This window comes from Chenopodium album, chromosome 1 (genome assembly GCF_948465745.1).
Source record: "Chenopodium album chromosome 1, dcCheAlbu1.1, whole genome shotgun sequence".
Taxonomy (NCBI): Eukaryota; Viridiplantae; Streptophyta; class Magnoliopsida; order Caryophyllales; family Amaranthaceae; genus Chenopodium; species Chenopodium album.
In genome coordinates, this window is record NC_137834.1 from 33,035,637 (window position 1) to 33,052,015 (window position 16,379).

General features: G+C 42.9%; 1 protein-coding gene across 1 annotated transcript; it reads left to right on the forward strand.

Moving 5' to 3' along the window:
• Positions 1-8,511: 8,511 nt before the first annotated feature.
• Positions 8,512-11,701, forward strand: LOC145630942 (uncharacterized). The gene is made up of 3 exons (XM_081683066.1): positions 8,512-9,171; positions 9,657-10,073; positions 11,570-11,701. Exons 1-3 carry the CDS (start codon positions 8,512-8,514, stop codon positions 11,699-11,701), a joined length of 1,209 nt encoding a protein of 402 aa, XP_081539192.1.
• The last annotated feature ends 4,678 nt before the right edge of the window (positions 11,702-16,379 follow it).

Consider the following 16,379-nt stretch of genomic DNA (forward strand, 5'->3'; position numbering starts at 1 on the left):
CATAGGCACCTTTTCTTTTTCCTTAGATTAATTTTGTAGATTCATTCTTTTCCCTTTTTTTAATAAAATGAGCATTTATTTCCTTATATATGATCATTTCATTATATTGCATTAAAAAAAAATCCATGTTTAATTAAGCACAAGGTATACCAATGATTTGAGGCACCCCTTGTAGCCACATCATATATCCTTTCACCTTTCAAATTTACAATCCTTTCTTCATAAACCACTTTGAGCCTCGTCTAATGATAGACCTTTCATTTTTCAACCCATATCTACCTAACTTTGGGATGGGACAGTGTGCAACTTATGCAATTCTAAAAAGCTTGAGTGATTTCAAAAGATAAAAATAAATAGAAAGCAATAGCAAAAAAAAAAAGAAGAATAAAAAAAATAAATAAATAAAAGTGTACAAAAGGGCAAGTGTTCCAATGTCTTTGATATGAAAATGTCTTTGATAAGAACACGTCTCAGATTGCGTATCTTATCGAGTGCTCGGTACCGTGCCTGAGAAATGAATGCCAAGTGAGTGATAGACCGCATGATCGGGGTTGCCCACACTTATAAAAATAAAATAGATGCTAAAGCAAAAGATAAAAGTGAGCTAAAAAAGAATAGAAACTCAAGCATAAAAATATAAAGATTCAAAAGCGAGGTTGCACACCTTAGGGGTTTTTCTAGGGTCTTGAGCCTTTATCCCCTTCTTCTTCAAACCTTTAGCCTAACCACGTTACAACCCTTACAAAGACCTTTTTGAGGTATACATACACTTGTGCGAGGTTCGGCTAGAGCTACGTTCGGACTGATTCCTAACGGATACGTAGGCAACCTCACATCGAGGTGCGGCCGTAATAAAAATGCATTCATATTCACATTCACATACTTACACCATGATCATATCAAGGGATTTCCTATGCTCATCCCTTTTCATGTAGAGCTAGAATTGGGGGCTTGATCCCTACATCATTAGCTTACCTAGCCTAAGAGTCGCCATCATTTGACTCTTCTAAAAATAATATCTTTCTACACACTTAGCTCTTGCGGCCTAACTTTAGTGTCACTTTCACACACCGCACAGTTACATGACCAAATATACTTCCCGTAGAAACCCTTTGTCATGAAATCTTAATACAACGCTGAAGCATGCCTTGTCATATCAACATCAATCATCATTGCATCGAAGTATGAAGTGTGCTTAGCCTCCATGCCTAAGTTACCCAAATACTTTCATCATTGAGTCAACCATTGAGATAGCCTAGGATGGGTTAATCCTTGCACCTTGAGAGATAGTATCAAATAACATTTGACTTAGCTCATTCAACATGCACCTTCAAAAATTTCGATCTTTTTTTTGAGTCTTTCTTTTTCAGGAGAAAGTCGGTACCCTCCACAAAAATGACGGAAAATTTTTGCTTTTCTACATTTTTGAGTCGCACGATCACATTACGATGCACACACAAGTCATGTACACATTGAGTCATGTCGTGTCATATCACCTTGATTTGTGTCTAACACATGTGTCAAATAGTTTGAGTCGAGTCAACCTCGAGTCAGTCGATCACAGCGAGTCAAGTTTATGCCTTGAGTCGTGTCAAGTCAATGAGTCAAGCGACATTAAACCTTAGGTCAACCCTAAGATAATTTAAAATCTTAGGTCAACCCTAAGATGATTAAAAAGATTAGCAAAGTTCTATAGTCGAAAATAAATACAGGTGCAGCAGAATAGGGAAGACCCTACTCCAGCGCCAGACAGCAACATCTAGCGTATGGAAATAGATTTCAGCGCTTGGCGCTAGATCTCAGCGTCTGGCGACAGAGTCAATTCTTGGCGCCAGAGATATTTCAGCAGCGACAGAGCTCGAAGCCTCTCAGAAAGGTGATTTCGACCTTATACAGCAATTTCGGGTTCCTTGGTACGCCAGTTAGCCACTATAAGTCATTTGACATGATTGAGTAGTCGATTTGATTACAACCGCAAATCAGTGATCGACCTGATGAAAGATCGTCTCACTTAGCTTAAAGCGCCTAAGAATTGGCTCATCACAGAGACAGTGACATACTGGTTTTAGCGGAAGCAAAGTTCAAGCGAGCTTTAGAGATCGACAAGCGTTGGTCTTCGGAAATTTTTTTTCAGAATGTTATCGCAACAACTGAGGATGACTTTAAGTAAAGTTATTTTCGAAAGCGTTCGCTAAGATTGTGGAAGTTGTCACCAAATATTTGAGAAGATAACACGAGATGGGCGTTCTTCGATGACATTCGCTAAGATTGTGGAAGTTGTCACCAAAGATTTGAGAAGATAACACGAGATGGGCGGTCTTCGACGGCATTCGCTAAGATTGTGGAGGTTGACACTAAGATTTGAGAAAAGATTTGAGAAGAGAGCACGAGATGGGCGGTCTTCGACGGCATTCGCTAAGATTGTGGAGGTTGTCACCCAAGATTTGAGAATATAGCACGAGAGGGGCGGTCTTCGACGGCGTTCGCTAGGAATGTGGAGGTTGTCACCAAGATATGAAAAGAGCGGTTCATGATGAGGCGGTCCTCGACGACTTTTGCTATGATTGGAAAGGTTGTCACTATGATTAAAGAAAAGGCTCGAGATGTAGCAACATTGATTGACGGCGTTCCCTAGATTGCAGAATATCGTCAAAACAAACAGCAAGATGGCGTTCCATAGATTGTGGAAAGTTGTCAAAAAGCAACTGAAGGTGATTTTAGGCGAAGTTATCTTCGATAGTATTCCCTTGGACGTGGAATATTATCAATACGGATGAGGATTGTTTCAAGAGAAATAATCTTTTATAGTATTCCCTTGGACGTGGAATATTATTAAAGCGGAGGAGGAACGTTTTAGGCGAAGTAATCTTCTGTATTGGAAGCAGTTACAAGCGTAGCGGTTTTCAAGCGGGATGGCATTCTCTTGGCAGGAGGTCATCAAAACAAAAGTAAAGCGGCAGCAAATCGGTTAATTTCAGAGACGTGTGCTCGACGGTGCAAGATACGCATTTCTTAACTCTTTTATCTGTTTAACTAATGCTAGTTTGCAGGTATCGGCGTTTCAAGAGTGATTTAAGATCGCCGAACGTTCTGAATCATTCTCCGTCCCTATCGATACTTTGACTTTCATTTTCGAAACTTGCGTTTCTCCAAACTCAGTCAAAGTGGGGGCTTCTGTAGACACCCATTTGTGTCTCCCCATAACCAAACCCAGTGATGAGTACCTTTCGCGTCGAATCATAATCGAAAGAAGTAAAAGTGTGGAAAGTTTAGTGATGCGGATAGTTTTAATTTCTTTTCTCTTCTATCTGTTTTTGAAAACTTATTTTTAAGAAAACAGCCAATCCAGTTTGGTTGGTCCATGATATGGTTCCAAAAGTAGTGTAGTTGGATGGGGCTTGACAAGAGCTTTCCAACGATATATTACAAGTCCAATTCCGATGAATATTGAGGACGTTATGGTCAATTTACTAAACTGGATCCGGTTTGAGCCTTATATGCGGCCCAATGATCTAGGGGAGGGCCTAATATGATTTATCATTCCTAATCCAATTAGGAATGGTTTTAGTTTTCTAGATTCTTCTAGAAGGTTTTTTCATTCCTAATTCAATTAGCATTGATAAATTAACTTTTGTTGACTTTTCAGAGTTTTAATTAAAATCAAAGAGCTTTTTTGAGGAAAATACAATTTTATCCTCCTGTACGGCAATTTTATCTGATTTTAAGAAAACGCGTGATTTTCTAAATCAGCGCCAAAAGCCAGCTGTAGCGCCTGGCGCCAAAAGCCAGCTGTAGCGCCTGGCGCCAACAGCCAGCGTTGGCGCTAGTTCAGTTTTACGTGCGCCAAAACTCTGTTTTGATATTTTATCTTTTTGGCTGATTTTCTATATAAATAACGTCATAAAAACTGCGTTTTTGATAACCAGTTTTCATCTATCATCAATTCACCAACTCTCATCAAGATTCTCTTGATTGCTTTCTCTCTCTTTTTCTAAACTAGCTTTTCTCACATACAAAATTCCGCGTTCATTAGATCTAGATACACCTAGCCATATTCGAAGTTGCCTTTGCCCTAGACGTGAAAGGTTTAATTTCTGAGGGTTTAGTCCCAAATCTCTCTTTCAATTATTTAATTTAATTGTTTATTGTTTTCCTTGAAGTTACTAACGTGTGTATTTTGTTAAAGATTTGATTTTTATTGCTTAGTGACATGCAAGGGTTTGTTATTAATCTCTTTTGTATCATGCCTAGGATCTTGTCTTTAACATGATTATTATGATTATGATTATTATAATTGTTATTATGATGATTATTGTTTTGATTATTATTATGATTATTATTATTATGATTATTATTATGTTGCTTGATGATATTTATTTATTTTTATTGCTTGATCATGCCTTTTATGCATGTTTAAAGGGAATTGGTACTTGTAATCACGCTTAATAAGATAATTAATAATCTTTTTAGGGTTAATTTGATTATAATTCAAGTGATCGTCAATAATAGATTTATTTGTGCATTAAATTCAACCAACATAGATAAACAGGTTTAGGGTTAAACCTATTGATTGTATGTTAGTCAGGAAGCGCACATGAATACGATCTGAATATAGTAGAGGCCTATTATTAAGGCATGTTCAATCTCTTTTAGGTTTGATTTGTACCTTCATCCCCGAACCCTTATTTGGTTCAAGACCTTATGGAGTTGACGATCTCTTGGATCGTTAAGGGGTGTAGCCTTCACTCTGTGAACGGTTTACAAGTTCCTAAAACTTGTTGGCAACTCTTTTGCTCTATCTTCTTCCCTTTTGGACGCCACCGTACTTTAGTGTATGATCACATTGGGGTTCAAGCTAGGGATTTTAACGCTTGAAATTATTCCCTACAACTAACTTTCCAAGCAGCCCAACCCACTTACTCACTTTCACTTAGGGTTTTAGTTTTCCTCTTTGTCGTCACTCTCTTTCCCTCTCTACATTCTTTTGTTTCTCTCTCTCGTCATTATCTCTCCTCACTATCTATCCTCTATTCCTCTGTACAATCTCTCTTTCCAATCTCTCTTTTAATCTCTTTCTCCCTCTTTACAAACCACGCAGTGCTATCAACTTTGACATACATATGGCGAGACGGTGGCATGCGGTAGGCGGCAAATTGATTTTATACATTATATCTTCAAACAAATCAGTAGCCTATGGTGTCTATTTTTGGCTTATACGAAGTACTTAATTCAAGTTAGCTGTTTGTAAAGTGTAAAATCCAATTGTTATACTCTTTTTTCTTTTCTTTTTATTATGTAGTTAGAGTTGTTTAAAGATATAATGTATTAGTAATTCAAAGTTTGGCAGAGACTCTCATCAAATTTGCTAGTCTATGAAGTATTTTCAGTTTTTTTTTTTTTTTTTTTAAATAATGTAGTTTTTTCAGTTACTAACAAAGTAATTTACTTAATTTGCTTTAAATTTTACATATTGGAGTAATTGATTATAATGATTTTCGGGTACCCTATGACCCGTCCTGAGAAATTCGGATCCCCGAAACCAGGGTACCCGATTTTCTCGGGTCGGGACATGGGCCGAGGTTTAAACTACCTGAAGATCCGGGTACCCGCTTATTCGGGTACCTGAAAACCTAGGTACCCGAATTTGAACACCCCTAGCCGGCGAGACTGTCACCGCGCAGATTTCCTGTGAGTGCCTCTTGGGGAGGCCGCCGCGCTGAGATGTCTACTACTTATGTCCGAGATCAGATCATCTCGGTATAGTTCTTTGCATATTTGAACACTTTCGTATTACCTCTTATGGATTCTTATCAGATAAGCATTCTTTGTAGGAGCCTGACGTTCAGTACCGGCCGTAGATTGGCTTGGTTGTCCCAGGGTTAGCCGCGCAGTATATTACTCAGCGTCGCTATTTCTTGGGGACATATGGAGCAGTTGCATATCTTGGAGAGAGGGTTGCTATTCAGCATTCCTTGGACAGTTTCGTCGTTTCTGCTCCTCCGCCGCGTCACATGTTCAACACTGCTAGGTTGGTGAGCATGTTAGAGAGAGCTGGTACCCCTTGGCGATCTTATACGATCCCTAGGAGGTGCTATGAGGAAGTGGTACTGCCATTGTTAGCTCCAGTCCCTGTACTGGCTGATGAGGTAGCGATATGATTTTCATCTTTTACCTTCCGTTAAGTTGCCCCCAAGTAATATTTTACTAACTTTGATTTGCTTTTGTAAGGCTGGACCTACTGAGTTCGTGCCACCTCGTATGTCCATCCATTATCAAGGGATATACGGGCCGATTGAGCAGTAATTCCTCCGGCTCTTGAGGGTGAGCGCTTCGTGGAGCGGTCGATTCCTCGTCACCAGACTCGGGTAAGCTTTATTTATTTGCAATTTTTGTCCATATATGTTATGCATCATTAAAGACTTTATTCCCTTGACAGTTCTCGCGCGAGGTGGTCACGGCGATGGCACAATGTATAGATGCCTTTCGGAGCCAGCTCGTTCGGATGAGGAATGTGGCTACGTGTCGTCGCGACGACGCCGTTTAGGAGGTAGTTTTCTTTCTTATTTTTGCATTACTGCTTCTATTTTGATTGTTTCTGACTTAGTTTCTTCTTTCAGGGTAAGCCCATTCCTTCTCGCACTAGGACGAGACCAGAGGTGCGGAGGGAACCGGCAAGGTCTAGCTCGAGACGTCGCCGTATTGCATCTAGTGGTCGAGGTGGTCGTTCTGAGTTTGCCCGGACCGAGGCGGTGGAGGGCTCGGGCTCTTCATATGAGGATGCACAAGCTGCGCCTGTAGGCCAGGGAGAGGCTACCTCTGCTCTTAGAGGTGGTTGGATGTACGAGATCGGCTCGTCATCGCAGCAGCCTCTACAGCCTCAACCTCAGGTTGATCTTGGGTGGACGGGTCCTGAGCTGAGTTTTTCGTCTCCCGAGGAGACTGGAGGTGGAGCTGGAGCTGGTGGGGAGGTTACTCCTCGTACTACACAGTTTTATGACTTTGTATAGAACTTTGTCTTTATTAGACTCATTATTTAGACATATTTGTATATACATACTACTATGAATTTATTTTGATTAACATTTATTTATTATTTTTTTATGTGCATGTTTGTGTGTGCAAAGAATTGTGATAATTAATTTTGCGCAAAAATTCCGTCATTTTTATTATTAATGGAGGGTATCCGACTTTCTCCCCCAAAAAGAAAAAATAAAAATAAAAAATAAAATAAAAATATTAGAATTACAAAACTTAAAAGTTAAGTCTAAATAGAATCCAAAAAATAATATAATTAATATGATTGATATATTAATTAAGAAGAAGGAAAAATATAATTAGAAAAAGGGTATAAAAAGAATAAAAGATCGTAAAGTCATCGGTCCGACTCGAATCAGGCAAAAAACGCAGTTTTTCGAAAAGCTCGTATGCGTTTGGCGCCAATGTCTGGCGTCTGGCGCTGATGAGCGCTGACTCCGAATCCTTTCCGGATTGAAACCATGCCGATTTTGTGTATAAATAACCCCCTGCTTAGCCGATTTTTCTTCATAATTTCAGCAGATCAGATATAACCTTAACTTTTGAAAAAAAAATAATCATGTCTCTAGTCTCTAAAAGTTTTACCAACTTTACTCATGAATGGGGTCGGTCTCTAACTATCAAGGAAAAAAAAAAGTTAGACTTTTTTTCATATGGGGGGTATTTATGGTGTCAAGGGAGTAGATCTTGATGTAGACTTTATTCATACCGCCTTTGAATATTGGGATGTGGATACCCATTGTTTAAGACTAGGGTGTGATGAAATTAGCCCGTTGCCGGAAGAATTCGGTGCTATCTTAGGCTTCCCTGCGTTAGTTCTTGTAGTAATCCTTAGAGTAAATGAATATTATTATAAGGATTTTGAGTGCTTCTTTAATTTAAGAGACAAAGATCTAACAAATATAGTAGATGGTAGCATAGTTAATTTGAAAGAATTTGCTTGCCATTATTTTGACCGACCTTATTCTAAGTCTTTTCATGTTTATAGAAGAAGGGCTTTTCTTTATTGCATGCTTAATCAATATCTTCTCACTAGTGGTAGAGCTAATGAGGGTCAAGCAATCATATCAAATGTTTTGGAAGAGATTGAATCTGGGAGAAATCCAATATTTCGTGAGCCACGTGCTGACCGAGGCAGAGCAAAGATACCCCCTGATAGAGAAGCTAGCCTTCGCAGTGGTCACAGCAGCAAGAAAGCTAAAACCATATTTTGACGCGCATATAATAGAGGTCCTCACAAACCACTCGCTGGAGAAAGCATTACAAAAGATGGATGCATCGGGTTGACTCTTAAAGTGGCCAATCGAGCTTTCTGAGTATGAATTCGAGGTCAAGCCTAGAGCAGCCATCAAGGCACAAGCTTTAGCAAACTTCATAGTGGAAGCCTCCTATGAGGAGAAAGAGGATGACATTGGGGTCTGGAAGGTGGAAGTAGATGGATCCTCAGCCCAAACGGGGAGTGGGGCAGGAGTCATAATGACGTCTCCAAAAGGAAACGTATTTGAGTATGCCATCAAGTTCAAGTTCAAAGCGTCTAATAATGAAGCAGAGTATGAGGCGACGCTGGCAGGCCTACGTATGAGCCGTGCAGCCGGAGCCCGCAAAGTACACCTACAGACTGATTCTCAGCTCGTTGCCAGTCAACTGCAGGGGGCGTATGAGATAAGGGAAGCCACTATGATGAAATATTTAACCAAAGTGAAAGAACTGGCAGCCCAGCTAGTCCATTTCCAGATAGACTTGGCCCCTAGAGAAGGAAACTCTCAGGCTGACGCCTTATCTAAGTTAGCTAGCTCCACCTTACAAAGCCTCAAAAGAACAATGATGGTCGAAGTGTTAGAGGAAAGCAGCATCGCTGAAAAGGAGCAGGTAAACTGCGTTGGGAGTCAGAGAGCCTGGTTCTCATACATCTTGGCGTACAAACTTCATGGCTCGCTGCCCGATGATGAGGTACAGGCTAAAAAGGTGAAGAAAGACGCAAATTGGTATGTAGTGATGAACGGAGAGCTCAACCAGAAAGGCTTCTCAAAGCCACTGCTGAGGTGTATTCCAGAATGGGAGCAGGAGGGCATTATGGAAGAAGCCCACTCCGGAATATGTGCCAACCATATCGGCGGGAAAGCATTGGGAGTAGAGGTCCTTAGAAGAGGGGAATATTGGCCAACTCTCACGCAAGACGCACTAGCATATGTGAAAAAATGCGACAAGTGTCAAAAATATTCCAAGTCATAAATTAGCCAGCAAACGATCTAACTCCAATCCTCAGCCCGATCCCGTTCGCTCAGTGGGGAATGGACATATTGCGACCTTTCACCACTGGGTCAGCGGGCAGGAAGTATCTCATTGTGGCAGTAGATTACTTTACAAAGTGGATAGAAGCTGAGCCCACCAAGTACATAAAGGCAACCCAGGTCAGAACATTTATATGGAAGAGCATCATCACTAGATTCGGGGTGCCACACTGCATAGTCTTTGATCATGGGTGCCAATTTGACTGCGACACCATAAAGGACTACTTGGGGGATATGGGCACCAAGTATGCAAGTGCCTCAGTCTGCCACCCGCAGAGCAATGGCCAAGCAGAAGCAGCAAACAAGCTGATCCTGACAACCCTATAAAAGAAGTTGGAGGAGTACAAGGGCCTGTGGGCAGCCTTAGTCCCAGAGGTCTTCTGGGCGAATAGGACCACTGAGAAGGAGTCAACCGGTAAAAGCCCTTTCACCCTGGCCTACGGGGTCGATGTAGTCGTCCCTGTGGAAGTGCAAATCCCCAGCTTGAGGATACAGCACTATGAGCAGCAAGGAAATGAAAAGCGCATGTTGGAAGAGCTAGACTTCCTGCAAGAAGTAAGGCTAAAAGCATCCCTTAAGCTGGCAGCCCAAAAGAGCAGGATCTCAAAGGCTTTCAACAAAAGGGTCAAGCACAGGGAGCTCTTGCCAGGAGACTTAGTCCTCAGGAGGACAACAGCAGTTGGAAGGGGAAATCAGCATGGAAAGCTTTCAGCAAACTGGGAAGGCCCTTTCATCATCCACGAGCAGGTTGGACCAGGCGCGTTCCTCCTTGCAGATCAAGAAGGTCAGGTCTTAAGAAACAGTTTCAATGCTGATGTGTTAAAGAAATATTTTGTTTAAATAGCCTGAAACATAGCTATTTCAAGTCGATAAACCTTTATTCAGTCCATGTTATGTTTACTAAGGCATTTGAGCCATTTTTATTCAATGAAATACAAGCCTCTACGTGAGGAGTATGTTACATAATTTGTTTAATATAATACGCCCAAGCCTCATATACTAACATGCAGAAATCAAACAAGAATAATAATAAAGTATTAGAGGCAAGAAGCACTCTAGCGCAAAATGACAAAGTGAAAGCATCCCTCCTCAAAACCTCACCTCACCTGCGAAAAGCAAAACAGGGTACCACCTCGGGGGCGCCTGAGGGGGAGCCTGACACGTTCAGCTTGAGGAGGGGAGAAGAAAGGAGAAGAAGAAGATGAGCTACGTGGGCAACACTAAGGTTCTATTAGCCCCATTTAGCCCATCTCTTCGAGGGGGAGAGGAAAGGAGAAGACAATCAAACAGTAAGCCCTTACAAAAAGACGCAAGCAGGCAATAAACAAGCTGAATGACATAAATAAGTTGCAGCATAAACAAGCTGAATGACATAAAAAAGTCGCAGCATAAACAAGCTGAATGACATAAATAATTCGTAGCATAAACAAGTTGAATGACATAAATAAGTCGCAGCATAAACAAGCTGAATGACATAAACAAGCCGCAACATAGATAAGCTGAACGACACAAATAAGTGACAACAAAGCAAGTTGATGACACAGACGAAATAAGCAAAAAGCTAATCGACACAAACAAGTCTCAGCAAGGATAAGTCAAATAACGCTCAATCAAATATGTCAACCAGCACGCAGACGAAGCCTTTGGTCAAAGCCAAGTGAAGTACACAACGCGGAAATACTTTAAGCAGATAAAGCAGGAAGGACAAAATGTAACAAAGTCCCTGCTGAAGCACAACAAAGCGCAAAAGAAACAGAAAAGCGCTAGGCAGCTAAATTGAAAAGACAGGAAGGCGCAACCTACGAGGCCCCACCGAACGTAATAAAGAGCAAGCATGCAAACAATGAAGTAAACAAAAAGAAAAGCAGCAAGAGAAGATCATCAGGAACATACATTATAAGGCTGAACCCCTGCCCACCAAGGCAGAGTAAACATTCAGCAGGTCAATCACAGAACAAATAAAGCTGAGCCCTCATCCACCAGGACAAGGAAACACTCAGCGGGTAAAGTTAAAAGATCACAAATTCAAGTTAAGCTGGACAGACCCAGCAACGAAAGAAAAAGTATTCTGAAAATACACAGAGAAACATAATCTTTGGCAGCTATACACCCCAAAAATAGTAACAAAAGCTACCTAGTTACAACAGATCTGGGTGAGGGAAACTCAGAGGAACCACTGGAGTAGGAGGGTGACAGCCGCCATAACCTTTATTGATCATCAGTCACAGACTCCACTTTAATAGGTGCAGCAACGTCAGGGCAGAGAGGCACCTCCATGTTCAGCACGGCCTGGTTGGGGATCTTACAGCCAGCAGCGCGAGGGTGATCAGCGAGAAGATCGAACAAACCAGCCTCACCTGCAGCTTCAACCTTAGCCCAGAAGGCATTAACGCGAGCCTACTGCTCTTCACCCTCACCATACAAGCTGCTAACGCATCGAGTCGCAGCTTCCCATCCTCCATCATGGTGATCAGCCAGGAGCTTTGAAAAAGCAAGAGAGAGCGCAAAAGACTTGAGAGCCTCTCTCTTGGCAGCCTCTAGCGCAACACCATGCGTATCCTGTAAATCTGCCACCTCCGCCTCTAACGTCTTCACCCTGGCCTGAGAAGTCCCCAACTGCTCCTCGCAGTCCTTCAACTTGGTCCGAGTGAGCTAAAATTTTCCCAATTGGAGCTGCAAGGCATACGCCTTCTCCCTCAGCGGAGTCACCTCATTGGCCATAGCATCCCTCTCAGCTTGAGCCTGCTGAACCTCCAGAGTCTTCTGGGAAAGAGTTATACCCTGGTTCTGATATTCCTTCTCCACTAACAGTAAGGCATTGGACAAATCTCCCACAGACATAACAAGCTGCAAGAAAAGCAGAAAAGAAGAGTCAGCCAAAGTGGGAGTTAACAAAAGAAGTTAACGATAAAAAAATATAAAGTATAATAATAAGAAAAACAAGACAGCAGTGACAAAACAAGCAGAGAAAAGCTGAAACGAGAAAAAGAAAAGCCAAAAGCAGGGACTAACCTTCTGCAAATCATGGCAAGCAGTAGCTGCTGGAAGGCTGACTTAGCTGCGCGTAGAATCCGCAGGGAGACGAACCCCCTGAGTCAGGCGGTATCCTAGAGTACCACCCTTCTGAGGGTTGTCTACAAATAAAGACTCATCAGCCCTAACATTCATCAAAAGGCCGAAAGGGAGCTTTCTCAGCTCCAGAAGGACAGAGTATTGGGCGAAGATGAATGTCAATAGGGACCTCAGCAAACTCAATGGCCCCAGTAGGGCGAAAAGTCCCTTCCAGTAGAGAGTGAGGACGCAGAAAGAGGATTCTCAAAGGCATCACCCAAGAACTGATGAACGCAGCGGTTAAGCTCACTGGAGTTCTGAGTGTCTCCCCCACCAACGTTCCCACCTGGAAGTCTAGTGTTGGCAGACGTGGAAGCAAGAGGATCTGGGCCAGGAGAAGTGCGAGCCTTTTTCGCCTCTGGCTCATCCCTAGCAGGGGCAGAAGACACAAGATCGTCCTCCAGGTCAATCACTGGACGATCCTGCTGGAAAGAGCCCGCAGCTTAGGAGAGCCCACCCTAGGTAGCGCTTCGGAGCCGACCCCTCAGCCCGTAGGGACGCGGCGGAATCCTTGGAAGCTCCTGGAAAAATTCATCAGGGTGCTGAAAATCAGTAGCTGCAACAGAAGGAACTATAGTGCCCTTCGCAGCAGCAGCATCATCCGTAGAAGTAGGAAAGAGCAAAACATGCTCAGCAGAGGAAACCGGTTTTTCACCCGCAGCAGTGGTCTCAATCCCCTCAGAGGGAAACTGGAGAACACTGTCAGCAAAACCATCGGCAGTAGCCTTTGGTTCTTCAGAAGCTTGTTCACGTGGCCTTTTGGCAGCAGAAGTCTGAGGTGCCACCCAGCCGGATGCCGCGACAGACTGCTTCTCAAAGGAAGCAGTAGGCGCCACTAACGCCTCAGAATCTGAAGCCTCCTTTCGAGGAGCAAGGCGAGTATCAAGCCTACTCCCAACAGTAGCAGACGAAGGCTCAGGCTCAGCGCGGCTGGACCCAGCACGCTCGCCAGTAGCCACGGTGCCAACAACATCCCGCAGCTCAGAAGGAGCCAAACGCACCTCACCCTTCAGGGAACCCGCAAACACCTCCAGCGTATCAAAGAGCTGAGGAGGGTTCTCAGGAGTGGCAGTCAAAGGGTCCTTCCAATTATCGGCCAGCCCAAGCATGCGTTTGTCCAACTTGTCATAGATTAAAATTAGAAAATGATAAAAAGTCAAATAAGGCAGAAAAGATAGAAAAAAAAAGGGCAGAAGGCAGAAAGAGCTTACCAGACTCATGTGTACGACACAAAGGCATGGAAGAAAGCTGCTCATTACCCACGATGTAAATAGAGTTGGGCAGCCAGACCTTGGGAAACTTGGAATCACCTGTCCCCGCTCCCTATAGAGCCTCAAAATCTTCTGTCTCACGAGCAGGTTCAGAGGGAGAAACTGTGACCCCAGCCATGTTGGTGCGAATCTTTCTGAAGTTGCGCGGAGCAGCAAAATTGGAAGGCACCCTCACCCAGAAGAACTTGCCATTACAGTCCCTGAAACGCCCAATTTTTGGGTAGGACAAGACTCTACTCTCTTTGGGAGCGACATAGTACCACCCTAACTCAGTCCCAGAGGCTGATCTTTTCAGGCTCATGAGAGACTTGAACAAATGCAGAGACTCAGGGTACCTTCGAAACCTCAAAAACCACAATAGACAAATCAGGGTATGAAGGGAGGCAGGGTGCACCAGAGATATGCATATGTTAAAAGCACGTAGCAGCTTCTCTAAGGTAGGGTCCAAGGGGAACCTCAAGCCCAAGTCTAGCTACGAGGCAAACACAGCAATATGACCTATTGGGGGGGCTGATAACTTCGCACCGTTAGCAGGCAGAACCAGCTTGTAGCCCTCCCCAAAACCGTAAAACTTCTGCCCAACAGCAGCCAGGCCCAGTCTCTTAGCGTCCTTACGCCAACTGGAATCTAGCACACAGTTTTTAGGCCCATAACACTTGTCATCTAGGAATAATTCAGTCTTACCCTCCTCTACGGGCTTAACAACATAAGTGGGCTGACAGTCGAAGTATGAGCGGTCACAAGGAGACTCAGCCACTCTACTTGATTGAACTATTGGGGAAGGAGAAGGTGATGGAGTCCTAGTATTCCCACCGCGCACTACATAATGATCAAACCAATGCATGTCAGCCATGTCATCAAGCCAAGCAAAACAGTTTAAAGGTTGAACATGGGGAATGGGGCTAACAAGAGACACATCAGGGGGATTGGCCTTCACAGCATCAGCCAACATTTTATGGCGCATTGCGCGCAACCTCAGGCGAGTAAGATGGGATAAGGGAACCCCATCCAACGTAAGCACTCGCTCACAGTAAGGATCAAAGAAATCAGGACGGGGTATACGCTGGAAAGAGCGAAATGCACTACCCTCAGCGGGACGACTACTGCCTGACCCAGACGCAGCAGCAGGAGTTGCAGCAGTACCCATCCCGCTCGCAGCGGGGGGAAGGTCAGGAGGCATAACAGTTTGTAAAGGAGTAGGAGAAATAGAAGAAGTGTGCGCAGGACGCTCACCTGAAAAAGAAGATCGGGAAGAGGAGGAATCCGATCCTGTGGCCGTTTGAGGCTCACTCATATTCTGGCTATCAGAGGCATCAGACATTACGAAGTATACAAAGGAATACATGCCCGCAAAGGAAGGAAAAATCAATGGGGCACGAGAAAATCAAAGAATCAGTTTAGAAACAATGAAGGAATAAGAAGAAAAAAGCCAAGAATGCAAATACAACAACAAAAGAAAAGAAATGGGAATAGCGACAATTGGGAAGAATCAAAAGGCACAATCTTGCGAAGAAAAAGTAAAAAGAAGCAAAATTAGGAAAATACAAACAACAAAAGGTACAAAGTAAGTACCTTTAAGGAAAAAAGTTGCAGAAGCAACAGAGTACAACAACAATGGCGGAGATAAAAGCCCAAGCAAGACAAAAGTCCGAATCTGCAATTAAGAAGCACAAAGGAAAAAGTTAACAAAAGAGCAAGAATTAAAAGAGAAAAAGCAAGTAAAGCGAAAGTCGGGACAAAAATAAAGACGAAGAAGCACGAACTTACCACAACAATGGAGGATCAGAGACGCTTGATAGAGGAAGAGCAAAGAGCGAAAATTTCAAAATGCCAAAGTAACGACGCGGGAAGATGAAAAAATTGGAGGCGTAAAAGAAATAAGTGAAAGAGAGGGATAGTGAAATTAATATAGAGTAAATGGGCAGTTAGACACAAGGCAAAGCCAAACCGCCATGTCACTTTAGTAAAATCAAACTGACAGCCCGGATTGCCAACACGTGTCCCACTCATGCAAATGCGATTCCCGCCTAAAAAAAAATAAAATAAAAAAATTGAGAAGAGAGCACTTCAGCGGGAGTTATCGAAAATCTTCTCTGCAAGCTCGTCATTTCTCAGATTTCAGCGGGAGTGATCGAAAATCCTCTCTACAAGCTTGTCATTTCTCAGACTTCAGCAGGAGTGATCGAAAATCCTCTCTGCAAGCATGTCATTTCTCATACTTCAGCGGGAGTGATCGAAAATCCTCTTTGCAAGCTCGCCATTTCTCAGACTTCAGCGGTAGTGATCGAAAATCCTCTCTGCAAGCTCGTCATTTCTCAGACTTTAGCGGGAGTGATCGAAAATCCTCTCTGCAAGCTCGTCATTTCTCAGACTTCAGCGGGAGTGATCGAAATTCCTCTCTGCGAGCTCATCACTTCTTAAGTTTGGAACCAATGTCACCATACAAGCAACAGGGTGTAGACACCTAAAAATGTCTTCCCAAAACCAAACCCGATGATAAATAACCTTTCACCGCCACTGTTGGTCGGGTTTAGTATTTAATCCCGAGAGTGCTTAAAAAATCGTATTTTATTAAATTCATATTTTTGAAAGGTCCATGGATTAGTCTTGATGTTTGGTAAAAGCATAGTTTTAATTTTAGCCCAAGCTTATTAATTAATTTTAAGCCCAA